General features: G+C 41.6%; 1 protein-coding gene across 1 annotated transcript in view; it reads left to right on the forward strand.

Annotated features, from left to right (window-relative positions):
- Positions 1–12,206, forward strand: part of plekha7b (pleckstrin homology domain containing, family A member 7b) — a 144,245-nt gene extending 132,039 nt beyond the window's left edge. Inside the window, exons 24-28 of the mRNA XM_053634731.1 lie at positions 3,864–4,064; positions 4,888–5,021; positions 6,033–6,166; positions 6,870–7,037; positions 11,516–12,206. Coding sequence (XP_053490706.1) covers positions 3,864–4,064; positions 4,888–5,021; positions 6,033–6,166; positions 6,870–7,036 — 636 coding nt within the window. The 3' untranslated portion in view covers position 7,037; positions 11,516–12,206. The remainder of the gene's footprint in view (positions 1–3,863; positions 4,065–4,887; positions 5,022–6,032; positions 6,167–6,869; positions 7,038–11,515) is intronic.
- The last annotated feature ends 15,276 nt before the right edge of the window (positions 12,207–27,482 follow it).

A 27,482-nucleotide genomic window follows, 5' to 3' on the forward strand; every position in this document is an offset into this window, starting at 1 on the left:
GCAGAATAAAACACTCCCCACCCCGTCACTGTCCCGCTGCAGAATAAAACACTCCCCACCCCGTCACTGTCCCGCTGCAGCTGAATAAAACACTCCCCACCCCGTCACTGTCCCGCTGCAGAATAAAACACTCCCCACCCCGTCACTGTCCCGCTGCAGCTGAATAAAACACTCCCCACCCCGTCACTGTCCCGCTGCAGAATAAAACACTCCCCACCCCGTCACTGTCCCGCTGCAGCTGAATAAAACACTCCCCACCCCGTCACTGTCCCGCTGCAGAATAAAACACTCCCCACCCCGTCACTGTCCCGCTGCAGAATAAAACACTCCCCACCCCGTCACTGTCCCGCTGCAGCTGAATAAAACACTCCCCACCCCGTCACTGTCCCGCTGCAGAATAAAACACTCCCCACCCCGTCACTGTCCCGCTGCAGCTGAATAAAACACTCCCCACCCCGTCACTGTCCCGCTGCAGCTGAATAAAACACTCCCCACCCCGTCACTGTCCCGCTGCAGAATAAAACACTCCCCACCCCGTCACTGTCCCGCTGCAGAATAAAACACTCCCCACCCCGTCACTGTCCCGCTGCAGAATAAAACACTCCCCACCCCGTCACTGTCCCGCTGCAGAATAAAACACTCCCCACCCCGTCACTGTCCCGCTGCAGAATAAAACACTCCCCACCCCGTCACTGTCCCGCTGCAGCTGAATAAAACACTCCCCACCCCGTCACTGTCCCGCTGCAGAATAAAACACTCCCCACCCCGTCACTGTCCCGCTGCAGCTGAATAAAACACTCCCCACCCCGTCACTGTCCCGCTGCAGAATAAAACACTCCCCACCCCGTCACTGTCCCGCTGCAGCTGAATAAAACACTCCCCACCCCGTCACTGTCCCGCTGCAGCTGAATAAAACACTCCCCACCCCGTCACTGTCCCGCTGCAGAATAAAACACTCCCCACCCCGTCACTGTCCCGCTGCAGAATAAAACACTCCCCACCCCGTCACTGTCCCACTGCAGCTGAATAAAACACTCCCCACCCCGTCACTGTCCCGCTGCAGCTGAATAAAACACTCCCCACCCCGTCACTGTCCCGCTGCAGAATAAAACACTCCCCACCCCGTCACTGTCCCGCTGCAGAATAAAACACTCCCCACCCCGTCACTGTCCCACTGCAGCTGAATAAAACACTCCCCACCCCGTCACTGTCCCGCTGCAGCTGAATAAAACACTCCCCACCCCGTCACTGTCCCGCTGCAGAATAAAACACTCCCCACCCCGTCACTGTCCCGCTGCAGAATAAAACACTCCCCACCCCGTCACTGTCCCGCTGCAGAATAAAACACTCCCCACCCCGTCACTGTCCCGCTGCAGAATAAAACACTCCCCACCCCGTCACTGTCCCGCTGCAGAATAAAACACTCCCCACCCCGTCACTGTCCCGCTGCAGAATAAAACACTCCCCACCCCGTCACTGTCCCGCTGCAGAATAAAACACTCCCCACCCCGTCACTGTCCCGCTGCAGAATAAAACACTCCCCACCCCGTCACTGTCCCGCTGCAGAATAAAACACTCCCCACCCCGTCACTGTCCCGCTGCAGCTGAATAAAACACTCCCCACCCCGTCACTGTCCCGCTGCAGAATAAAACACTCCCCACCCCGTCACTGTCCCGCTGCAGCTGAATAAAACACTCCCCACCCCGTCACTGTCCCGCTGCAGAATAAAACACTCCCCACCCCGTCACTGTCCCGCTGCAGAATAAAACACTCCCCACCCCGTCACTGTCCCGCTGCAGAATAAAACACTCCCCACCCCGTCACTGTCCCGCTGCAGAATAAAACACTCCCCACCCCGTCACTGTCCCGCTGCAGCAGGAAACTAATCAACAGCACGCTGCAGTACTGACGCTGAGTTACTGTTAGCACCCTGGGACATCTGTTTGATTCCTCTTACAGTACGCCCCAGCCCTCTGTCACCCTCCAGCCTCCATTTACTGCACAACGACTCCTCCGGACTTTATTCCCGTATCCTGAAACATTAGGCCCTGTTCTCTGCAGTTACTTTTCTTTCTGCTTTCTTTATTCCAAGCTGCTTCTTCTTTTACTTCTTCTTTGTTTATCTTTGTTTCTTTTCATATTCTTACTTCTTTCTTTCTTTCTTTCTTTTCTTCCCAGCTTCTTCTTCTTCTTCTTCTTCTTAGTTTCTTTTTATTTTCTTCCTTCTTTCTTTCTTTCTTTCTTTCTTTCTTTTCTTCCCAGCTTCTTCTTCTTCTTCTTCTTAGTTTCTTTTTATTTTCTTCCTTCTTTCTTTCTTTCTTTCTTTCTTTCTTTCTTTCTTTTCTTCCCAGCTTCTTCTTCTTCTTCTTCTTCTTCTTAGTTTCTTTTTATTTTCTTCCTTCTTTCTTTCTTTCTTTCTTTTCTTCCCAGCTTCTTCTTCTTCTTCTTCTTCTTCTTCTTCTTCTTAGTTTCTTTTTATTTTCTTCCTTCTTTCTTTCTTTCTTTCTTTCTTTCTTTTCTTCCCAGCTTCTTCTTCTTCTTCTTCTTCTTCTTCTTAGTTTCTTTTTATTTTCTTCTTTCTTTCTTTCTTTCTTTCTTTCTTTCTTTCTTTTCTTCCCAGCTTCTTCTTCTTCTTTTTCTTCTTCTTCTTAGTTTCTTTTTAACTTCCTTCTTTCTTTCTTTCTTTCTTTCTTTTCTTCCCAGCTTCTTCTTCTTCTTCTTTATTTATCTTTGGTTCTTTATTTTCTTCCTTCCTTCTTTCTTTCTTTCTTTCTTTCTTTGTTTCTTCCTTCCTTCCTAGCTTCTTCTTCTTCTTTGTTTCTTTTTATTTTCTTCTTTCTTTCTTTCTTTCTTTTTTCTCAGCTTCTTCTTCTTTTGTTCTTTCTTTCTTTCTTTCTTTCTTTTCTTCCCAGCTTCTTCTTCTTCTTGTTTCTTTTTATTTTCTTTCTTTCTTCCTTCCTTCTTTCCTTCCTTCCTTCCCTCCCTCCTTCCTTCCTTCCCTCCTTCTTTCTTTCTTTCTTTCTTTCTTTCTTTTCTTCCCAGATTCTTCTGCTTCTTCTTTGTTTCTTTTTATTTTCTTCCTTCTTTCTTTCTTTCTTTCTTTCTTTTTTCTCAGCTTCTTCTTTCTTTCTTTCTTTCTTTTTTCCCAGCTTCTTCTTCTTCTTCTTCTTCTTCTTTATTTATCTTTGTTTCTTTATTTTCTTTCTTCTTTCTTTCCTTCTTTCTTCTTCTTTGTTTTGTTTGATTTTCTTTCTTTCTTTCTTCCTTCCTTCTTTCTTTCTTTCTTTCTTCGCAGCCTCTTCTTCTTTGTTCATTTGCATTTCCTTCCTCCCTTCCTTCCACTTGTTATAGCAGTTCCCCATCATGCTCGGTGTTATTCCCCAGACTCTTTTTTTTTTTCTCTTGAAGTTAATAAGACGAAAAAGAAAACCGAACGCAGCTTGTCATCTTTTCTTACAGAGAAACCACAAAAGAAGAAGCGTAAACTCCTCCTCGGTCCTGAAGATGTCTGAAAACGTAGTTACGGCTTTACCGCTCACTGTTACAAAGCGCTGACACTGGAGACTCCTTCTGTCCATGTTACATAAACCTCTCCTCGTGCATAAATAATCGCGCACGTTTTTCACCTGTTTACGAACGAGCCGTTACTATAGAAACGTGGGATTTTGCAGCTGCGCTACTGTCAGAGCTGCTGTTGTATGTAGAAAATTAATCAACACTTTCTGACCAATCAGGATCCAGGATTCAACAGCGCTGTGGTGTAAAAGAAAATGATTAACGTGCTTAAAAAACCTGGATCACCCTGTGTGTGTGTGTGCGTGTGTGTGTGTGTGTGTGCGTGTGTGTGTGTGTGTGTTCTCAGTGGAGGCGTGAGCAGGAGTTTGATTTGCAGTTGCTGGAGCGAGCCATACAGGGCGAGGAGAAGGAGAGGGACAGGGAGAAGGTTCTGGAGCGTATGGACAGGCAGCGCTCACATTCAGACGAGTGGATCACGCTGCACCTGAACCCTCGCCGAGAACTCGACCTCGAACCGCTCGACTATCAGCTGGACCTCAGCAAGGAGGTACCGATAAGCCCCGCCTCCTCTCACCTTTAAGGGTGATTTCTTATTTGTACAAATAATCTGGAAGAAAAAAGTCGTGGCGTCAGCAAACGCTGCCGGGAAAACCTAACGCTGGTTTGTGATTGGATGAGCCTCGTATCCGTCTTTTTATAGACACGGTACTCTACGTGCCACTGTAGATCCTGGGGGCGGAGCTTCACGAACATGGGCGGGAACCATTTGAACGATCCGTTAAAACAAGACCAAAGATGTGTCCAAATCGCGCTGTAGTTAAACGTGGAAGGCAAAAAAAAAAAGAACAAAAAGTTGCTACGCTTAAGTGTACTCGGGTATTAAATAATTAATAATTTAATATATTAAATGAACTGAAGTCATGTTTTAATGAAGCGATCTTTTATTAGGTCTCTAAAACTGTTAAAAGATTTTTGGCTCGCAGCAGCGACGCCATTTTTACCTGAAAACATCATTCAGCTGTTGTAAAGTTGCAGTGTTTACATCTAGCTCTAGTCTAATGTCATTTATTTATAAATTAAAATTTTATGTAATAATTTTATGTAACGTTTCTCTAGAAGTCTAAAGAAGCAGAAAATTTCAGAGTCAAACATGAATAAATATTTTAATTTGACATTTTTTTGTTTTCCCCCTACCTTTCCTCCTTTAATAATTAATAAAACAAATATAAATAATTAATTCACCCAAAAATTTGTGAATAAAATGTTATAAAAATGCTTCCATCAATTTATTAATCATAAAAGACATAAATAAATATTTGAATTAACGCTTTTTATCTTTGTGCCCCCCCCCCCCCCGCCCCCCCGTGTAGCTGTCGAAGCCGGATAAAGTTCTCATCCCCGAGCGATATTTGGACCTGGACCCTGAAGAGCCGCTCAGTCCTCAGGAGATGGAGGCACGACACCGCAAAGTGGAGCGCATAAAGAGCATCCTGTCCAAGTCCAGGTACACACACCTCCACTTCCTGTGGTTCTGCTGTGGTTCCGTTCACCGCAGGGTTCTCTGTGTCGGTTCTGTTTGATTTTATATCAGTGTCCACACTTATAAAGTGTCAGTTGAAGGCAGTATTTAATTTACAATCAATTTAAGAAAAATGGCGAGGTGAAAACCACTGCTAACCCAGAAGAACATTAAAGCTCGTCTGAATTTCACCAAAACACACCCTGATGATGCTCAAACCTTTTGGGAGAATGTTCTGTGGACTGATGAGTGGAAAGTGGAACTGTTTGGAAGACAGGAGTCCCGTTACATCTGGAGTAAACCAAACACCGAATTCCACAAAAAGATCATCATACCTACGGTCCAGCATGGTGGAGGCGGTGTGATGGTGTGGGGATGCTCTGCTGCTTCAGAGCCTGGGCAACGTGCAGTAATTGAGGGAAACATGAATTCTGTTCTCTACCAGAAAATCCTAAAGGACAATGTCTGATCTTCAGTCTGTAAGATGAAACTCGAGCGCGACTGGATTATGCAGCAAGTCAGAAACAGATAAGTGAGGAAGGACAGAAGGAAGGACGGAAGGAAGAAAAGAAATGCACAAAGAAATAAAGAAGAAGAAGAATGTTGGGAAAAAAGATGAAAAAGGGAATGAGAAGGTCTTTTTACCGCGTCCTCTTCTTCATCTTGTTTGCTTCGTTTTTTTAAAAAAATCTTTGCTCATTTCTGTTCTCTTTCTTTCTTTCGTTCTCGTCTGAAAACCTTTTCTTTCATTACGTGTTTTCCTCTATAAGTCTGTAGGAAATAAAGTTTGGAGTTTTATTCCTGTTTCCTGAGCACCGCTTGGGCTAAAAAAAAAAAAACAAACAACAAACAAAAACAACATAAGGCATAAAATCACTTGGAGAGCGTTTAATAAGAGACGAAGGGTTACTCGAAAGCAGTTCTCTTTCAATTGACCCTTAAGCGTGTGTGTGTGTGTGTGTGTGTGTGTGTGTGTGTGTGTGTGTGTGTGCGCAGTGTACAGAACATTCCGGGTGTGGAGAAGCCGGTGCTTTCGGAGCTGGACTCGGCTCTTCAGGATCAGGAGAGGATCATCACCATGTCCTACGCTCTGGCCTCCGAGGCTTCAGTCAAGAGCAAGCAGGTGGCAGGTAAATAAATAACCCCCTCGCTCCCTCCGCGGCTCCGTCTCAATCCACAACCACCCCCTCTCCACTCAGGATAAGTGTGCACTTGTCTCAGAGCGTCGCAATTCCACAACGCACGCGCTAGGTTCACGCGTCGCTCTTTGACATTTCTGATTAATGGAGCGACATCGTGCTGCAGTCACACACACACACACACACACACACACACACACAGAGCTCTCAGACAGACGCTTGGCTCTCGAGTGCTCTTTATTCCAAACAAGTTGACTTCCTGATGGACACACCTGCAGGAGCGTCCTGTAAAGCACCGCCGCAAGATTCAGCACTAAACACCTCATCAACTCTCAGAACATCACGCGCTTTACAGCGGAAACGTCTCCGAGGAATCTCAGGCAGGAAACGGAGATCCGCTACAGAGCCGGGAGGTACGGTGAAGGAAGGGAGGAAACAGGAAAAAGAGAAAGGAAGAAAGAAAGAAAGAAGAAAAAGGTTGGAAAAAGTGAAAGAAAGAAAGGAAATAAAAATGGACAAAGATGAATGAAGACGAGGGTGAATATGAAAGATAGATAGACAGATACAAATGAACGTACTTGAAACAGAAACATAAAGATACTTGTTTCATTGTGTGTGTGTGTGTGTGTGTGTGTGTGTGTGTGTGTGTGTGTGTTATTAACCCTTCTCTGTCCGGGTCTCTGTTCCTGTGCAGTTTCTCCGCAGGTTAACAGTCCCACCATGCTTCCACCTCCACCTCCTCCTCCTCCACCTCCTCCTCCTCCTCTCCCTCCTTCTGCTGTCACTCCTGTTGTCTCCGCCCCTCAGCCTCCTCCTCCTCCTCCTCCTCTAAGCAATGGAGTTCACTACACCTTTGTCTAATGTAAGATCTTAACCTGCTAACTATTTTAGTGCACTTCTATGCTTCTGCTAATTGTTTCCTGTGTGTGTGTGTGTGTGTGTGTGTGTTGCCACTTTGTCGGCTGCATGATTATACATGACTCTTTGAGAAGATGGAGTTCCTCCACACCCACGCAGCAGCTGCCTCCACATCTGGAGCAGAAGTGGTGTGTGAATTGTCTGTAAATGGCCTTTTGTGAGGCACAAACAAACGCCGTCTTTTGTCGATTGTGTGTAATTAACAAAGAGCTGCGGGTTCCTTCGGGTTCCACACCTTCTTCTCACTGTTCTCACTGTTCTCACCGTTCTCACCGTTCTCACCGCCAAACACCAGTTGCTTCACCATCTGTAGAGCTCCAGGAGCCATTAGAGCGAGGAACACGGGAATGATGTATGCAGTGTTACTACAGATGCTGCTGTTAGCAACACACACCACTTCCTGTTTCTGTTTCTGTGTGTGTGTGTGTGTGTGTGTGTGTGTGTGAGAGAGAGAGAGAGAGAGATGAGTTAATCAGAGCATCTGCAGGTTACATAAAAATAATAATAGAAATAAAATTAAAAAACGATTTTATTACAGTGCCTAAGAGCGTTTTATTTATGTTCTTAATTTTACCTTCTTTTTTCTTTTTCCTTTAAGGAGTTTAACGAGTTTAAGGAGTTTAAGGAGTTGAAGGAGTTAAAGGAGTTTAAGGAGTTAAAGGAGTTTAATGGGTTTAAGGAGTTAAAGGAGTTTAAGGAGTTAAAGGAGTTTAATGGGTTTTAAGGGTTTAAGGAGTTTAAGGAGTTTAATGGGTTTAAGGAGTTTAATGGGTTTTAAGGGTTTAAGGAGTTAAAGGAGTTAAAGGAGTTTAATGGGTTTAAGGGTTTAAGGAGTTTAAGGAGTTAAAGGAGTTTAATGGGTTTTAAGGGTTTAAGGAGTTTAAGGAGTTTTAAGGGTTTAAGGAGTTAAAGGAGTTTAATGGGTTTAAGGAGTTAAAGGAGTTTAATGGGTTTAATGGGTTTAAGGGTTTAAGGAGTTAAAGGAGTTTAATGGGTTTAATGGGTTTAAGGGTTTAAGGAGTTAAAGGAGTTTAATGGGTTTAATGGGTTTAAGGGTTTAAGGAGTTAAAGGAGTTTAAGGAGTTAAAGGAGTTTAATGGGTTTAAGGGTTTAAGGAGTTAAAGGAGTTTAATGGGTTTAATGGGTTTAAGGAGTTTAAGGAGTTAAAGGAGTTAAAGGAGTTTAATGGGTTTAAGGGTTTAAGGAGTTAAAGGAGTTTAAGGAGTTAAAGGAGTTTAATGGGTTTAAGGGTTTAAGGAGTTAAAGGAGTTTAAGGAGTTAAAGGAGTTTAATGGGTTTAAGGAGTTAAAGGATTTAATGGGTTTAAGGAGTTAAAGGAGTTTAATGGGTTTAAGGGTTTAAGGAGTTTAATGGGTTTAAGGAGTTTAATGGGTTTTAAGGGTTTAAGGAGTTTAAGGAGTTTAATGGGTTTAAGGAGTTTAATGGGTTTTAACGGTTTAAGGGTTTAAGGAGTTTAAGGAGTTTAATGGGTTTAAGGAGTTTAATGGGTTTTAAGGGTTTAAGGGTTTAAGGAGTTTAATGGGTTTTAAGGGTTTAAGGAGTTTAATGGGTTTAAGGAGTTTAATGGGTTTTAAGGGTTTAAGGAGTTTAATGGGTTTAAGGAGTTTAATGGGTTTTAAGGGTTTAAGGAGTTTAAGGGTTTAAGGAGTTTAAGGAGTTTAATGGGTTTAAGGAGTTTAATGGGTTTTAAGGGTTTAAGGGTTTAAGGAGTTTAAGGAGTTTAATGGGTTTAAGGAGTTTAATGGGTTTTAAGGGTTTAAGGAGTTTAAGGGTTTAAGGAGTTTAATGGGTTTAAGGAGTTTAATGGGTTTTAAGGGTTTAAGGGTTTAAGGAGTTTAAGGGTTTAAGGAGTTTAATGGGTTTAAGGAGTTTAATGGGTTTTAAGGGTTTAAGGAGTTTAAGGGTTTAAGGAGTTTAATGGGTTTAAGGAGTTTAATGGGTTTTAAGGGTTTAAGGAGTTTAAGGAGTTTAAGGAGTTTAATGGGTTTAAGGAGTTTAATGGGTTTTAAGGGTTTAAGGAGTTTAAGGAGTTTAATGGGTTTAAGGAGTTTAATGGGTTTAAGGAGTTTAATGGGTTTTAAGGGTTTAAGGAGTTTAAGGAGTTTAAGGAGTTTAATGGGTTTAAGGAGTTTAATGGGTTTTAAGGAGTTTTTACGTCTCCATGGTTGATTTTGTGTTAAGCTATCACATGAGGAACCTGCAGATGCCCTGATTAACGCCAGTGTTGATGACTTTCAGCTTGCAGTCGCGCCTCCAGACACACACACACACACACACACACACACACACACACACACACACACACTCCACACACTGCACGCTTGTGTATGTATGGAATAAATGTACAGAAAATATATGAATGCCGTGTGCATTAATGATTTAATGAGCAATAATGATTGTGTATGTGGTGTGTGTGTGTGTGCGTGTGTGTGTGTGTGTGTATGTGTGTGTGAGTGTGTGAGTGTGTGAGTGTATGTGTGTGTGAGTGTGTGAGTGTATGTGTGTGTGAGTGTGTGAGTGTATGTGTGTGTGAGTGTATGAGTGTGTGAGTGTGTGAGTGTATGTGTGTGTGAGTGTATGAGTGTATGAGTGTGTGTGTATGTGTGTGTCAGTGTATGTGTGTGTGAGTGTATGTGTGTGTGAGTGTATGTGTGTGTATGAGTGTGTGAGTGTATGTGTGTGTGAGTGTGTGTGTATGTGTGTGTGCGTGTGTGAGTGTATGAGTGTGTGTGTATGTGTGTGTGAGTGTATGAGTGTATGTGTGTGTGAGTGTATGTGTGTGTGTGAGTGTATGAGTGTGTGAGTGTGTGTGTGAGTGTGTGAGTGTATGTGTGTGTGCGTGTGTGAGTGTATGAGTGTATGAGTGTGTGAGTGTATGTGTGTGTATGAGTGTGTGAGTGTATGAGTGTGTGAGTGTATGAGTGTGTGAGTGTATGTGTGTGTGCGTGTGCGTGTGTGTGTGTGTGAGTGTGTGAGTGTGTGTGTGTGTATGAGGGTATGAGTGTGTGAGTGTGTGAGTGTATGTGTGTGTATGAGTGTATGTGTGTGTATGAGTGTATGGGTGTATGAGTGTATGTGTGTGTGTGAGTGTGTGAGTGTGTGTGTGTGTATGAGGGTATGAGTGTGTGAGTGTGTGAGTGTATGAGTGTGTGAGTGTGTATGAGTGTATGGGTGTATGAGTGTATGTGTGTGTGTGAGTGTGTGAGTGTATGAGTGTGTGAGTGTATGTGTGTGTGAGTGTGTGAGTGTATGTGTGTGTGCGTGTGTGAGTGTGTGAGTGTATGAGTGTGTGTGTATGTGTGTGTGAGTGTGTGAGTGTATGTGTGTGTATGAGTGTATGGGTGTATGAGTGTGTGTGAGTGTGTGAGTGTGTGTGTGTGTATGAGGGTATGAGGGTATGAGTGTGTGAGTGTGTGAGTGTGTGGTGTTTAACTGGAACTCTTTTTCACTGTGACACGCTGCAGACAGAACGAGGGACCAGAACTTTTATCTCCCTCTATACAGTAAGGTAGCGTTTCTCACACGGTTCTCACTTACTCTCTTCACATCTTCAAATTTTCCATCTTACAAATCAAACCTTCGTTTGATGCTTGATGTAGGAAACGTAAACCGTTCACGAGCGCTACGTATACAGACAACTCTAAAATTATTGGCACCCCCAAGCAGTGATCATTTCAGCTCAAGCTTATCCGAGTCTTTTCATGGAATGTCGGCTATCTCTGCGTGATAAATCATGCCGAGCCTGGAGTTTATCCACTTGATCGCTAAAATTTTTTCACAAATCTCCTCCTTGTGGTTGAATCTGGAATAACATGCTAATTGTTTACATTTAGTTCTCTCATCAAGGGTAAGGAGAAAAACAACGTTTTGCCTCTTGTGGTGGAAGTTGGTATGACACTCGAATTAGTAGCCAATAAAGAACGACTTTTGTTGTTTCTCCTCTTTTTTTTCTTCTTGTTTTTCTTTATTCATTTGTATTTTCCTATTTTATATTCCTATCCCTTTCTTTCTTTCTTTCCTCCTTCATATTTATTTATTTATTTATTTATTTCCTTCCTTCCCTCCTTCCTACCATTTCTCTTTTTTCCCTTCTTTGTGTTTTTTTTTTTATCTTCTTGATCTTTCTTCCTTTTTTTCCTTTGTGTATAACTTTGTAATCATTATCTGCAATGTTATTGTTATCCAATTTTTCAAAACATTATTTTTATACAATATGTTTGTAACCCTCTTCTTTAAAAGCTGTCGTTAATTCTGTAGTTGACCGTACGGCTCTTTTATAAAATCCAGTTTTCTGCTAATGTGTGTGTTGTTTTTTTTTTTCATCTTTTTGCATGTTTGTGTTTATTCCTGACTCTTTATTGTGTGTTTCCGTGTTTGCCCCCACCCCCACCCCCCTTGCAGCCAAAGCCGTGTCCGGTCATTGAGGTGCTATCCCACGACGATCACTCGCTCTCCCTTCATTCTTTTAACGGTTGACGAACCGAAAAGCTCAGAGCATCCATTGTTCCGTCCATCCTCTGCATCGTAGACGAGACGTTCATGTGCTTTTGGACTGGGAAATATCAGCAGGAACAGAGGAGAAAAAAAAGAAAAAAAGACTCCCACCGCGAAGCGAGTGTTTTGCCGCGGAAGCTGCTCCGACACTAAAAGCTGAACATCTCTAACAGACTTGATAGTGCGATTAGAAAACTTCATTTGCACTTTTGTACTCATGCACTGCATCGTAGAGCAAATAGAAAACATGTTTTTTAGGCGTCCTGAAGGCTCTCGAGGACGAAGATGACGAAGCTGATGTGAATGTTTAGAAAGCGGAAAGTATTACACTTTAGCAGGACAGATGTCAGTACAGATGTTTTGAAGCTGATTGTATTTTTGTTGACTGAGATGCTATTCTTACACCAAAATCACAAAATATTATTTTTTTGTATCTAGTGTATCTAGCACTGCCAGGTTCCACTTAGCTTGCTAAATGAGCTTTATTTTTGCGGACACTGTTGGATTAACAATATTTTTCTTGAGGAAGGGAGTGGGCGTGGCTACATAGCGTCTTCTGGTTTTTTTTTGTTTGTTTGTTTTGTTTTTTTAAGAAAAAGATGTAAATATTAAAAATATTAACAAATATCAGCAAACGTGTGAATGCTTGTTTTCCGTCTGTAGACAGCCGGTTAAAAGTGATGGATTGAAGTGTGAGCATGAACAATATCGATCGTAACCATTAGACAAACGCGCAGCGCGACGTCCAGAGACGGACGTGTATCGACGGCGGGTTCAGCGTTAACGGAGTTAACGACTCTCTCTATGGCGCAAATTAAATGGAGTTTTTTTGTGAAACGTGTCTGATCTTTTGTAGCTTTTCACCTCGCCTCTGGGTGAGAGCAGGAAAAAAAAAAAAACACCCCAAAAACATTCATTTCAAAAATTCCTTTCGTTCGCTTTCACCTTTTCTTTCCCCCACGTTTATGCGACACAATGACTGTTTTCTTCACTGTACCCACAAAGTACAACGGATAAGTAGAAACAAAATGCGCTCTCATCACGGCTCCAAGGATTCTCTTTGACTTGTTTTATTGATTTCTCTGACCTCTATACATGCATTTCTTTTTCTTTTTTTGGAGAATTCAGCTTTATCCGGCCTTAGCTAGCATTCAATGGGGTGAATACAAATATTAAAAAAAGGAAAAGCGAGGGCGAATTGAAGTTTCACCCGAGCTCTTTAGTCCAAAAGGTTCTCGTTTTAAAATTATTTCTTTTTTATTAAATTTTTACTCGCCATTGTGAAGCTTTATAGTGCTAAATCTGCTACGTCCTTGGAAACCAGATGGACAATATTTATAGGTGTGAATGTCCAAATCTCTCTCTGTGTGTGTGTGTGTGTGTGTGTGTGTGTGTTTAATCACATTGTGCTGTGTCTTATCGATCACTTATACAGAATCGATACAGCAGCCCGGCGCAATCAAAAATACATTGTGCTGGGACTATTGGTCTCATTTTGGCAGGTTTTATTAACAGAACGAATCTTTTTTTTTTTTTTTTTTTTTTTTTTAACCAAGAGCCATGTGAAATCTTAATTAGGAGGTAATAAGACACTCGGCTGCAGCCTGGTTTTTTTTATTTTTTTATTCTGGGGCTGAAACTTTCTTTATAGATGATTAGTGCGAGTATAAAATGAGATCTTATTGGTCATGGTGAGGTTTAAGCTCCCTGACAAGAAAAGAAAAAAAAAGGAGTAATTCAGCACCCGGTGTTTTTGGGTAAGAGTCTACTCATGTGCTAGTGATGTGTCGTTCATGAACGATTCGTTCATTTTGAACGAATCTTCAATATGACTCGGGAGCAACGAGTCGTCTCCGAGAGTGATTCGTTCATCCGCGTAGGTTCTGTCGAGGAAACGGAAATGATTCGTTCACATCTCGAGTCTTCGGGTTCGAGACGTTCGTTCATCACGCCGCAGCCCAACTGCATTCAGCCTATGGGGCAAACGACTCGAATCTGAAGACTCGAGATGTGAACTGATCATTTCTGTTTCCAGGGAACAGACGTGACAAGTGTGACGTGACTCGGATCGGGAGGTGAGGTGAACTAACAGACTGCATAGCCTGACGCCCCATAGGGGGCAGAGGTGGCTCAGTGGTTAAAGGCTCTGGATTACTGGTCAGGAGGTCAAGCCCCAGCACTGCCAAGCTAACAATGTTGGGCCCTTGAGCAAGGCCCTTAACCCTCTCTGCTCAGTATAAATGAGATAAATGTAAGTCACTCTGGATAATGGCGTCTGCCAAATGCCGTAAATGTAGATGTAAGACCCGGCTAAGCAATTAAGCAATCAATCATTTCTGTTTTTCATAATTCAGCCTTGGCTGCGTTCACCTATAGTTCATTTTTTATTCCAAATGTGACCAACGTTTGCATAAGATGTGTTGGGGAACTTAACATGTAACATTTGAATTATGTTCCGCCGAAATGAACGAAACGACTCTGAAAAAGATTCGTTCGTTTTGCCGAACGAGATTCAAGGATCCGAGTCGGTAAAATGATCCGAACTTTCCTTCACTTTCATCTGGTCATTTTATCCCACTCTTCCCTGCAAAACGCTCAGATTTAGATCTGGGCTCTGATTGGGCCATTCCAGAATGTTGATCTTCTTCTTCTGAAGCTGTTCCTTTCTTGACTTGGATTTGTGCTTTACGTCGTTATCGTGCTGGAAGGTGAATCTTTTCTTCATCTTCAGGTTTGGTGCCAACATAGATATTTGGTATTTGGAGCTCTCAACGATTCGGTCTAGAGCCTGGACTACAGCCCTGGTTCCCAGCTGAAGAGAAGCAGAACCGTGGCGTGATGCTGCCACCACCGCGCTTCACCGTGCCGTTTAGGTGATCGGCTTTCTTGGTTTTGCGTCAAACATCGTTTAAAGTTTTGCCTTGGTCTCATCTGACCATGACACATTTCGCCACATGGTTTAGGCTGATTTAGTTGAGCTTGGATGTGTTTTTTGTTATTGTTGTTGTTTTGTTTGTTTTTTGTGAGAAAGGGCTTCTTTCTTGAAGGAGAATACGTTACTGTAAAAGAGCCCCTTTATGCGAATTCACACAAAGTGTGTTTGCTATTAATATTAACACATTACAGAATTCTTTGCTGTCATTCACCTTCACAGAAGAGTCACGTGACCTTCACGTGATCCATATAGGAAATATACACGTGGGCGTTCGACAGATCATGTCACGCTTGTGCAGGTGGTTTTTATTTTCACATCCCCCCCCCCCCCCCCACGAGTTTTAATAAAATTTCTTTTCACATGCGATTCTTTCAGCACAATTTATTTATTTATTTATTTATTTATTTGACACGTAATTGTTTTATTTGCACGTTTGTTTTTTTTTTATATTTTTCTTTACGTTTTTTATTTTCACGTGCAGTTTTATTTACACGTGGGTGTTTATGAGGTTATTATGTGATGGTTTATTCATTCTGTTTCCTCTAAGTTCTTCACATGCGGAATTTATTTTCACGTGATTTCCCACATGGGTTTTCCTTCACGTCACGTCACGTTTCTTGCGCAGGTTTCGTTCCTTTACGTGATTCATTTATTTACAGGTGGATTTTATACACATGTAGTCCACCTATTTATTATATATTCACCTACGATTTTCTCCCATGAACAAAGGTGAGTTTGAAACAGACGTAAAATATGCTGCGTATGCAAAGCATGCACGTTTATCTCTTTGTGCTAAGACCAAAGACTCAAGACATTATTGAGGGGGGAAAAAAAAATATATAGAAAAAAATATTAACTTTTGTCCTGATTCACCACAAACACCATAGTATTTATTTTATTCTGTTTTATTTTATGGATTTTTTTTGAAGTTGTATGTGTCTGGGTTTTGAATGCATTCAGTGTCGTTCATCTGATTGGAAACGTGTAGCGTCGTTTATTCGTCACTGTGATCCAAAAGAGATCCTCCATCAGCAAAAGTCTACATCCATGTCTACACTATTTAAAAAAGGGTTCCTCGAGGGTTCTTCAAGGGTTCTTAAGGGCTGTTAACTTCTTTGTAGCATTTCTGACAGATAAACGCTGTGTTGTAGGGATCTACGTAGAATATTTCCTTTCCCTCAAAGAAACAACTGAAGAACGCTTAACCCTTTACGGTACCGTCAACAATTTTGTCTCTCTGCGACAACAGAAAAACAAAAACAAAAACGACATTCGCTCTGAGTCTGTCTAAACCAAGATGGGAGGAGCCAACACTAACCAATAGGAATGCAAGCCCTGATCATCTGATCCCCTGGCAGCCAATTTGAGCTTTCTTTCAGCAGGTGCGCACGTGTGCTGCAGCACCTTATTTTCTCGAGTAAAAATGGACCTTTTAAGCAACGTTCCGGTCATTTTTCATCAGGATAAAAATACGGCCCATGTTTATCGGTAAGTCGAGATGTACACTGAGTAAATTTACACCAGGAATATATAAATGTGTGTTAGAAAAGGATTCAAATGTGCAGGGAACGATTGGACCGTAATGATCTAGCCCATAATGAAAATATTAGAATGAATGAATCTTTAAAACTGATGTGAGGTTAGAATTATAGCGCGTTTATTTTATTATATATAAGATGTATGCCTCTTTATTCTCCAGTGGATGATAGTGAGGACGAGATGTGATGAGGAAGATGATGGTGATGATGGTGGTGATGGTGGTGGTGGTGGTGGTGAATAAGCAGGTAGAGCGGTGGGTATGATTAAAATAGGATGATTAAACAATGCGTTTGTAATAGTAAGTACACAGGGTTTTTTCTTCTACAGCACTGTATATGAACGAGAAGATCGTGAGCACTGAAATAAGTCTAATAGGAGTTTAGTAAATTACCAGTATACAGTATTAATGACTTGGTTTAATTGAACAAAATGGCTTCCACACTCATTATTCAGCAGCTGCACTTTTTGATTCTTTTAATGAATCAATCGTGTCGTATTTATATATTTAATCTCAGCATTAATCGCAGCATTGCATCGTGTTTTTGAGTGAATTTACAGCCAAAATATCATATTAAGCGTAACATAGTGCGGTCACGTGAAACTGTCAGACGGTGGACTTAACTTCTGACGTCCATATGTCCAGTTTCTCCTTCCACTTCTCACCAGGAGGTCATTTGTTCATCATTTGAGAAGAACCACTCGCCTGACCGCGGCACTTCTTACTTTACGTTACGACTCTGCGGACATATGACGGCTTCGATATGACTACGAGGCGCTGTTTTCTTGCATCGCTGATCAGACCTGACAAAATGTAAAAAGTAAACCGGTCAGGAGGAAGTGGAGGCGTGGTGTGCAGATGTGAAAGGAAACGGGGGAAAATGGTGCACAAGTGGTGGAGCCAGTGGGGAATAATTACCTCCATGAAATATACTTGAGAATGAAATTTAACAGGCGTTCAAGGGGTCAGGATGTAACGCCACCTCTGGACTTATTGAGGGAACAAATTATGAGATAAGAATCAGGGTCAGTGCATGCTGGGATTGAGACTCCCTTATGTGCATATTAATAATATATTCTTTTGACACTTCGTATCGCTTTATCGTTACCTGGCCAGACTTTTAGACAAGGTCACCTTCGCTCCTGGTTAACGAGGCCAGTAGGTGAAGATCTGGATTCCTTCATTTTTGAAAAAAAAAACCAACCCAACAGCTCTCACTTTACTTCCTTGTTTTTTGTGTATACAGATCCCGAGGTTGAATATGTGAGGATTAAAACACACCTGGATTATTTTCCTATTACGACACATCCTGAAGCGTTTTATTCCTCCTGTACGTCTATCATTTCCCAAAAGTTTTATTAATTGTTAAGGAATGACACATCACACTCTTTAAAACCATTTATAATTACATTAAATGTCGTGGAACATCCGCAAGACGAGTTAGTTCCTGTTCTCACTTACTACCCCAATTCTGAAAAAACACACGGAAAGAGTCGTTTGAAAATTCAGTTCACGCTGTACTATATCGAAAGCACATTATCAACACATTACTTGATGGTTTACTTTGTGAATTGAATTTATTTTTTGAAAATACACACTCATTTCTAATCTGATGGCTGCAGCACACTCCAAAAAATTTGGGACAGTCGACTGTTCAGCGCTGTGTAACAGCAGCTCTTCTTTTAATAACGTGATTAAGCGTTTGGACGCTGAGTGGAGACTCCAGTTGGTTAAGTTTAGCGAGAGGAATTTTCCACCGTTCATCCGTTATGCATTTCTTCACCTGCGTGACTGTATGAGGACTTCGCTCCTTATTTTTCACTTCATAATGTGCTACACGTTCTCAATGGGAGACGGGTCAGGACTGCAGCAGGCCATGCTCGCACCCGCGCTCTCTGCTTACGCAACCATGCGCTTGTAATCCGGGCAGAATGTGGTGCGGCGTTGTCCTGCTCTGGATGGCAGAATATGTTTCTCCACAATGTGTACATATCTTTCTGCATTAATGCTGCCCTCACAGATGTGTGAGTTACCCATGCCATGGGCACTGACACGCCCACATGCCATGGGCACTGACACGCCCTAAAACCATGGTCACTGACACGCCCCCATACCATGACAGACGCTGGCTTTTGGACCTGACGCTGATAACAGCTCGGACGGTCCTTTTCCTCTTCGGCCCGGAGAACACGACGGCTGTTTTGTCCAAAAACTATTTGAAATGTCGACTCGTCGGACCACAAAACACGACTCCACTGTACTACTGTCCATCTCAGATGAGACTGAGCCCAGAGAAGTGGGCGGAGCTTCTGGACAGTGTTGATGTACGGCTTCTGCGTTGCATAGTAAAGCCTTAACTCGCATCTGTGGATGCAGCGGCGAATGGTGTCGACTGACAAAGGTTTACCAAAGTATTCCCGAGCCCATGTCAGGATCTCATTACAGACTCATGGCGGTTTTTAAGGCAGTGACGTCTGACGGATCAAAGATCACGCGCATTCAGAAGTGGTTTTCGGACTCGCCCTTTACGCACCGAGATTTGACTGGATTCCTTCAATCTTTTAATTAACTGTAGAAGCTGAAACGCCCAAAATCCTACCGATTTGTCTTTGGGGAATGTTCTTCTCAAAGTGTCGGATTATTCGCTGATGAACCTGTTCTCAGATTAACGAGCCTCGACCCGCCTCGCTCTTGAAGGACTCGGCCTTTGTTGGAGGCTCCTCATACACTATGATCAGACGATCGCCTCACCTGTTTCCCATCACCTTCTTATTCCAACTTCTCACATCGCTATTAGTCCTAAACTGCCCCTGTCCCAACTTTTCTGGACCGTGTTCCATGCATCGATTTCGAACTTGTACAGTAGTAATATAAACCTGTGATTTATATGACTCACTCCTTAGACTTATTTCATTCCTTTTTGACTGTATTTCCATTCGAAGGCAAACAATTGCCGCGTTTATGTTCTTCCATCGCAGCAGGGATCTGTCAAACCCCTGCTGATACAAAAAGCCACCACTGATATAACAATCTACTGCTCTTTTATCACCGTGGATTGAACAAGAACGGTGAAGCTGCGTTCTGGAAGTCAGGCGAGATATTGACGATCCGAAACGCCAGTGTCTGTTTGCTCGACAGTAAAGATCTACTCCTGATAGATGAATAATAAGAAGGAGGTAGAGCTGATTAGCCTACTCTTAAAAAAAAAAAAAAAAAAAAAAAAAAAAAAAAAAAAAGGTTCCATTCGGCGAATCAACAAAACAACTGAACTCTCTCATGCTCCATTAACTCTTGCTGGTAGCCTCGAGTACGGGGGAGGCTTTTTGTAAACACGGCTGAGGTGAAATGCCCTTGAGGCTCTCGTTTGATCTAACAGTCCATTTAACTCGGGGAAGCCTTTTTGCTGCACCTTTCACGTCGCATTAAGGCAGAAAGAGACAAAGAACACTCGAGGGCCCGGCGTGTGAAAAACAAAAGTGTCAGGCGTGCTTTTCTCTCGCTGTGTGTTGCGAATCGTTAAGAAGGCTGACCTGGAGGATGCGGCGCCTGGCGTGTCACAAACGCATTGTTTAATCTTTAATCTAACGATGTTGATGTATATTCTCCGTGAAATGAAAGCCGTAGCTGTGTTCTAATTCATCCGGCTTTAAAAACACATGAAATGTTTAAATGATTGTGATGCGTTTTTTTAGCGACTCTGGTGAGAACTTGGCGGGGTGTGTGAAATGTACAGAAACGAGAAAGGAACTTCGGGCGAGTTGACGAGAGCCGGGTGTCTCGTTTGACGTTTCATGCGAGTACATTCCTCATCTGTGCAGGTATAAATGATAGTGACGAGTGACGGAGGTTTCGATGGCTGTCGGAGTCGTGTCGTGCTATAAGGAAGGATTTTTCTCTCGTATTGTACGAGTCCTTGGTGCAAATCGCATTCACGCTTATGATGTTTACATCTAACAACCACATATTCAAGCAGCTCTCAAATATGTCATGGCAGCACAGCCCTGGCCTGATGAAAAGGCCTTGATATGTTCTAAATGGTATAATAAAAGATTAAATAAGACGTTGAGAATTTAAGATTAAACTTCACTTCCCTCCTGCTTTCTACAGTGGAACATGACTAAATGCTTTTTACAAGCCGGTTTTAGACTGCGCAGTCTCCGCTCGCTTTCACGTTATTCCTCGTCATGCTGTCGGGGATCCCAATAAAATCTGTTCTGGGTTCTATGACAGACTGTGTGTTAGTGTGTCTTCAGGTCAGATTTACTGAGGTAGCCTAATAGACCTGCGATTAAAGAGTAATCGTATGACGTAATCATATGACTCACATAAACGCACACGGATGAGTTTCCCGTTCTCCTGCTGGTTCGTTTTAGACGAGCGACGTAGCAGTGTCGATATTATTCGGAAATTTCTCACACTGATACTTACTCTGTCGGCCATCTTTGGTAGCAGCGCCACTATTACCAATTGGCAGGTGATGATGTCAACGTGTCGCATTTGGCATTGTAAGACCACAGTACCCACCTACTGCATACAATTCAGTACCAACCTACTGCATTCGATTCAGTACCAACCTACTGCATTCGATTCAGTACCAACCTACTGGATTCGATTCAGTACCCACCTACTGCATTCGATTCAGTACCAACCTACTGGATTCGATTCAGTACCCACCTACTGCATATGATTCAGTACCAACCTACTGCATTCGATTCAGTACCAACCTACTGCATTCGATTCAGTACCCACCTACTGCATATGATTCAGTACCAACCTACTGCATTCGATTCAGTACCAACCTACTGCATTCGATTCAGTGCCAACCTACTGCTTTCGAGTCAGTGCCAACCTACTTCTTTCGAGTCAGTGCCAACCTACTGCATTCGATTCAGTTCCAACCTACTGCATTCGATTCAGTACCAACCTACTGCATTCGATTCAGTACCAACCTACTGCATTCGATTCAGTACCAACCTACTGCATTCGAGTCAGTACCAACCTACTTTCAGCCGCGACAGGAGTGACTTCGATATACGCCTGTTTGGAAATCGCTAACGAGCGAGGTGTAAAAATCTAAAACAGAATCCTTTGTTGTCATTTTATGTGTAACGAGATGAAAGGATGCATAATTTTCAGTTGATAGAATATTACCGTACACAAAGTATGCATTAAATGACGCACATTTATTCAGGCGCAATACAGAACCGCTCGTTAAGGAGAATCCCCTACTCCCTCAGTGCCTGGCTCACATTTAGTATCGGATCGGCTCGCTCAGAACCTCGACCGAGGCGGTACTAAAAAAGTACCAGGTACCAGGTACTATCCACAGTGGGAAAACCCTGAAAAATCGAGCCGAGTCGAGTCGAGCCAAGTCGAGCTGTACCGTGCGCTGGAAAAGCCCCATTCGCTGATCGCCTGACCCTGCGCCTGTTTGTGACCACGTTTTTGATCTTGGTTTTGGATTCATTCTGCCTGCCTTTCAATAAAAGCTCATACCGCACTCGCATCCTCCTCACCTTCCATCACGTGACACAGAGAAAGTCCTATCACTCGAACTCTACAGCACGCGTCTGCTAGCAGTTTGTAACCGAATGCAGATGTGAATTAAAGATAATGTTCTGGGTCATTCAATTTCAAACAACGCGCTACTTTTCACCATTAACGTTTCATTAAAAAATAAATAAAAATAAAACACGCTCCCCACGTGTTCCTCCCAAGTAGTTCTTATCTATAATTAAAACGTTTCTAAAGTCTCCGAATCTACACAAGATCTCTTAATGAATTGCTTTTTCCAACCGCTGACATTCTCGTCCTGTTTTTTCTTTCTTTCCTCCTTTCTTTCTCTCTCTCTCTCTCTCTCTCTCTCTCTTCCTGCCACATAATAGCTTGCAGTTTGTCATTTTCTCCCCTTTTTTATGAGCGCACTTAGCAATGTTAGAAATGCTGAAAATAATTGAGTGCTCATGGCTGCCTTGCTGGAAGAACCATATCACGGCTTGATTGAGGGAGGGAAAAAATGACTTTGACAAAAATTTAAATAAATAAATAATAAGAATGCCTTTCTCAAGCACAATGAGTGCATTCTTTCCTTGTCTAGAAATACAGTATAAAGCCACCTCGTCTTTTGTGTCCGGTTTCAAGGTAGCTTTATTCAACCGCCAGTGTCAAATATGCCTTGTAGCTCCTGGAGGGAAAATATCTTTATGTGATCTTTTCAATTAAAGAAAGCTGAATTAATTAAGAAGAGCAGGATTAAATGAATAAATAAATAAATAAAGAAAGAAAGAAAGGAAGCGGGGTTACTATGGTGTGAAAGACTGTAAAGGCGAATAAGAGGTACTGTTAATGCTAACGCTGTACTAGCATAGAAAAAGATCACAAAGCCGTCACCTTCAGGTGTTCAGAACTGTCCACGCTGTCAACGAGAAAAGCAATTCTCTGAACAAGTTCATTTAAAGAAGTATTCTAGCACTTTCCCTACAGGCTAAAATACTCACACTTCCTGAAAGCTCTAGTGCTATTGGTCAAATTCATCCTCTCTAAAAATGCGCTATACAGTGGACACTGCAGGGGGGAAAAAACAATATACGCAATCTTTTGCTTATATTTTTAACCTTTCAGGGTTTCATGGATGACGAACAGTTCATAATAATAACAGCTTTCTAAAAAGAATTGAACTTTTTGATATTGGGTGCTGCAAAGAACAGTGACGTTTTCTAAATTTTTGAGTGATATTTGAAGAAACGAAGAGCCGTGAATGATCCGATTAATGTACAAAAATCCAGATTATTGCTGGTTAGTGTCTTCTTTGAACTCTTCCACTAGTTCCTCAATGGTTCTTTAAATGTTATTTAAGAGTTCTTAGCTTCCTAAAGGAGTTCTAGATTGCAACCCTTTTCGATACTGAAACCCCTCGCTTGTAGGATTCTACAAAGAACGTCTTAAGGTTTCTCAAGAAGGAAAACGAAAGAACCTTTAGCAATTCAAAATGTTACGACGCTAAAACACTGATTATCTAATAAATCTTTAAAGAACCACTTGAAGAACCTTTTGTTTCCTCTAAGAGTGTAGGTTTTAACTGTGTATTAAGCTTAGCTTCTTAAGATCGCGTTTAAAAAATTGTTCAAGCCTTAAGGGTTCTTCGATAGTACCTCTGGGAAACCCTTAAATGTTCTATACAGAACTCTATACAGTTCTATACAGCAAAATGTTTCCAATCAGAAAAAAGAACTCTTAATTATCCAATGAACCCTTGAAGAACCTTTTTTTTTTTTTTTAAAGAGTGTATTACTCTAGAACCTAGAACCTACAGTCTTAGAACCTGTCAAATGTTTATTATTTAGCTCCTTGGCACTTGCTACACTCTTTGAAAGGGGGATCTTGAAGGGTTCTTAAAGGGTTCACTGGATAATGAATGGATCTTAGCTTCCCGTACGGTTCTACTTGCAACCGTTTTGAATAGGAAAAGACCCTGTTGCATGGTTCTTTGTCCACTGAACCCAGAAAGAACCTGGAATGCCTGGGATACAAACTCCAAATTATTGCTCATTCTTCTTCATACCTAGAACCTGTCAGGAGTTTAGCTAACTTATTGGTCCTTTAAGGGTTCATTAAGGGTCTCTTGAATAATTAAGGGTCCTTAGCTTGCTAAAAGTGGTCTACTTGGAACCCTTTCTTACAGAGAACCACTCTGTTGTAGATTTATACAAAGAACATTCCCACAGAGGCGCAACTGAACAAGCTTTAGGGTTCTAAATTTCATGAAGCTAAGAACCCTTCATTATCCCCTTAAAGAACCCTTTTTTTGTTCTAAGCGTGTGTGTATTAGCTGGGCAAGTGTGTGATACGGACTCCAAATGATTGCACATTGTTTTCATCTTAACGCCTAGAACCTGTCAGCAGTGTAGGTATTACAACATTTACTCTTGGACCTTGGTACCTTCTTAAAGAAAGAGGGTTCCTCAAGGGTTCTTTGAGGGTTCATTGGATCATTGTGGGTTCTACTTGCACCACTTTCTGATAGGGAAACCCTCTTATACACTGTTTTAAGAGTCTTACAAAAAACATATGAGAAATCCCCCAGAAGGAGAACCAAAGAGTTCCGAATGTTCTAATATCGTACCATTAATAAAGCACAGTGTTTAGATGTTCTGCGCTGCTCGTATACACACACACACACACACACACACACACACACACACACACCAGCGTTCTTGGTTCCCTCTCAGCTATTACCATCTGTGCAATCGAGCTTTTCCTGAGCAAAGTCCATACAAGGCATTTTTTTTTTCTTTTTCTTGCGAGTAGCAGACAAATATATTCGTGAAGGGTTCTTCACTGTTCCCGAGTAATCACAACAAATCACACGGCACTCTTCGGATTCCTTCTGACACAAGAGCTCGCCCTAATTAAACATGCAGAACGCGAGAGGAACACGTGTTAATTTAATGTAACAAAAATGTTGATTTTTATGCAGGCCCTTCTGAAATATTAATAGCGCCGGCTTTTGCATTTCGCAACGTATCAAAGCATTTCACGATATGCTAATGAGATGCGTGCTGCCTCGTTCTCTAACAAGCTGGATGGGAACATTCTTCCAGACCAGGCCTGTAGGCTTTAAATCTTCTGCCTCAGTGCCACAGAACGCCTTAATTACTGCCTTAAAAGACCAGTAATGACCTCCTGATTTAAAAAAAAAATATTTTTTATTCAAAAGGCAGGAGACATCTATATAGGAGCAGCGAAGCCCCATGAAGACACTGCAAATAAAACAGAAACTTCTACGCATGCATTTTGGACGAGGAACGTTTATTTTTTAACAAGACATGGAGTCAGAGTTGCCTCATAATGTTTTTATTATTTATTTTCACACCTCTCTCTCTCTCTCTCTCTCTCTCTCTCTCTCTCTCTCTCTCTCTCTCTCTCTTATGTTTGGGTTTCTGGTCCCTCCTGCTTTGGATTTTGTGCTCTTCAGCTACTCAAAACTATTCCCAAAATTTCTTTTAGACATTTCTGAATGTATTCGATTGTGCCTGAAGCTAGTTGTGTTCGGTTAACTCCAGTACATGTGCTACAATTATCACTAAGCAGAATATTGTAAGCATTTCTGTTTAGTAAATATACAGGAAAGCAATAAAATATCGTTTTTGTGTATTTAACATTTATTTGTCTTGGTACTTGGAAAAAAACCAAAAAAAACGTCTCCAAACTTCTCCTGGTTCTACTGCAACCCTTTTGATAGGTTAACAGTCTGTTGTAGCGTTCTCCAAAGAACATACCCGCAGAAGGGCAATAATAAAAAAAACCTCTACTCTAGAAGAAACCAGGAGCCCTTAATTATTCAATGAACACTTAACAGATGTTTGGAGAACCTTCTTTTTTTCCCAGGTGTGCAGTACAAACGCTAAATCATTGCGCATTAGTTTCTCCTTACTACCTAGGACCTGTCAGGTGTTTAACATTTTACCTACTTTGTAGTTCTTCGACAGTTCTTTGAGGGTTCCTTATCTAATGAAGAGTCTTTAGCTTCTAAAATGTGGTCTACTTGGAACCCATTCTGACAGGGAATTCTGCATTGTAGACTTCTACAAAGATCATTAAGCATTGATAGTATAATTTAGGGTCATTTTGACAGGTTTACACTCTGTTGTCAGCGTTCTCCAAAGAACGTTCCCCCAGAGAGACAGCAGAAAAGCCCTAAGGGTTGTCAATTTAAGGAAGCTAAAAGCTCTTATTTATCCAATCAACACTTTTTAAAGATCTTTGAAGAACTCCTTTTTATAAGAGTGTAAGTAAGTGTGAAGAACAAACCCCAAATTATTGCGGGTTAGTTTCTCCATACTACCTAGAACCTGCCTGATGTTTAACATTTAGCTGTCTTGGTAGTTCTTCGATGGTTCTTTGAGGGTTCCTTGGATAATTAAAGGTCCTTAGCTTCCTAAACGTGGTCCGTACTTGCAAACCGTTCTGACAGGGAACACTGTGCTATAGGTTTCAACAAAAATACATTCCCTCAGAGGAACAACTGAAGAACCCTAACGTTTCTGTTTTATATGGACCTGAGAACCGTTAATAATACAGTGAATGCTTTAAGAAAACTCAAAGAACCCTCTTGGTACAAAAAAGAGGTTTGGAGCATGCTGTATGAAAATTAAAGACGGACTTGTACTCGTGTTTGTGTCAGTATTCATGCTTTTGTGTTGAATATCAATAAATCTATTGTATTATAAACACGGATATGTATTTGGTTTGCATTTAAAACTTCACTGTGGGACGTTCTTCAATCGCCTATGATCAAATCATTAAGCATCCTTAGATGCGTAGAACCATCATATGTTTCTTGTTGTTGTTGTTGAACACGATTAAGAAGCCAAGAACCATTAATCATCCAGTGAAAACTTGAAGAACCACAGAAGAACTAACTAATCCCGGTAAATTTCACACGAAACACACATGCAGTTCCAGGACTGACCTTTAGGTGGCGTTTGAGACCTATAGATCTATTCCAGGCACGCTACCTGAACTCAGTGGGGGGAAAAAAAGAAGGTTTCTTAATCGCTGTTAAATTAAACCGCTTAAAAGACCTTTTTGCTCGAATCTTAATGTCACTAATGATTACGATGATTAATTATTAACAAATGATTTGCTTGTATTTTATAGACCTCTCTTCTGGATGAACAAAAACAGCTGTAATAATAATAATGATCATGAAGAAAATAATAATAATAATAATAATAATAATAATAATAATAATAATAATAATAATAATAATAATCAGACGTACAGTACAAAAAAGGGCAACATTCTAGATGTGATATATTTCTGTACTAAACAGTGATCACAGTCTTCACAGTCATTATTAAGTACTAATACTAAGGCAGTGCACACTACCGTACTATTTAGTATATCAGTAGGTACACCTTCAGTCGGTATAGCATGGAGAGCTGTGTAGGCTGCTGTACTCCAAAAAAATAAATTCCAGTAGATTTAGTTTTTTTAGACAAAAGAAAGTGCCTACAGGAGCCTTGGTGCAAAGGTTCTTCAGAGACCACTGAGTCCTTTAAAACTCTTACTTTTAAGAAGGAGCTTCATTTATAAGTGTGTTCAACTGATTTGCGACATGAAGCCTCCAAGAGTTGAAGCTCATCCTAATGAGTATGAAATAGGCTGATGATAATAATATTTTTGTTTTTTAAACCCACTTTGTCTTAATTTATTGTTTTCCAGTAATTTGTGAATTGGTGCTCGAGCTCATATAGCAGAGGAGGAAAAGTTTTAGCAGAAAAAAAAGAGAGAGAGAGAGAAAAAAAACCCCGCTGCTGCCTTGAAGTCAGTGCTCCGTGTGAATAATTAATCTTCTCTTTTTCTCTTTTTCGCTGCTCATAGAAGCTGGGGGACGAAGA

Source organism: Ictalurus furcatus, chromosome 10, assembly GCF_023375685.1.
Source record: "Ictalurus furcatus strain D&B chromosome 10, Billie_1.0, whole genome shotgun sequence".
Classification (NCBI taxonomy): Eukaryota; Metazoa; Chordata; class Actinopteri; order Siluriformes; family Ictaluridae; genus Ictalurus; species Ictalurus furcatus.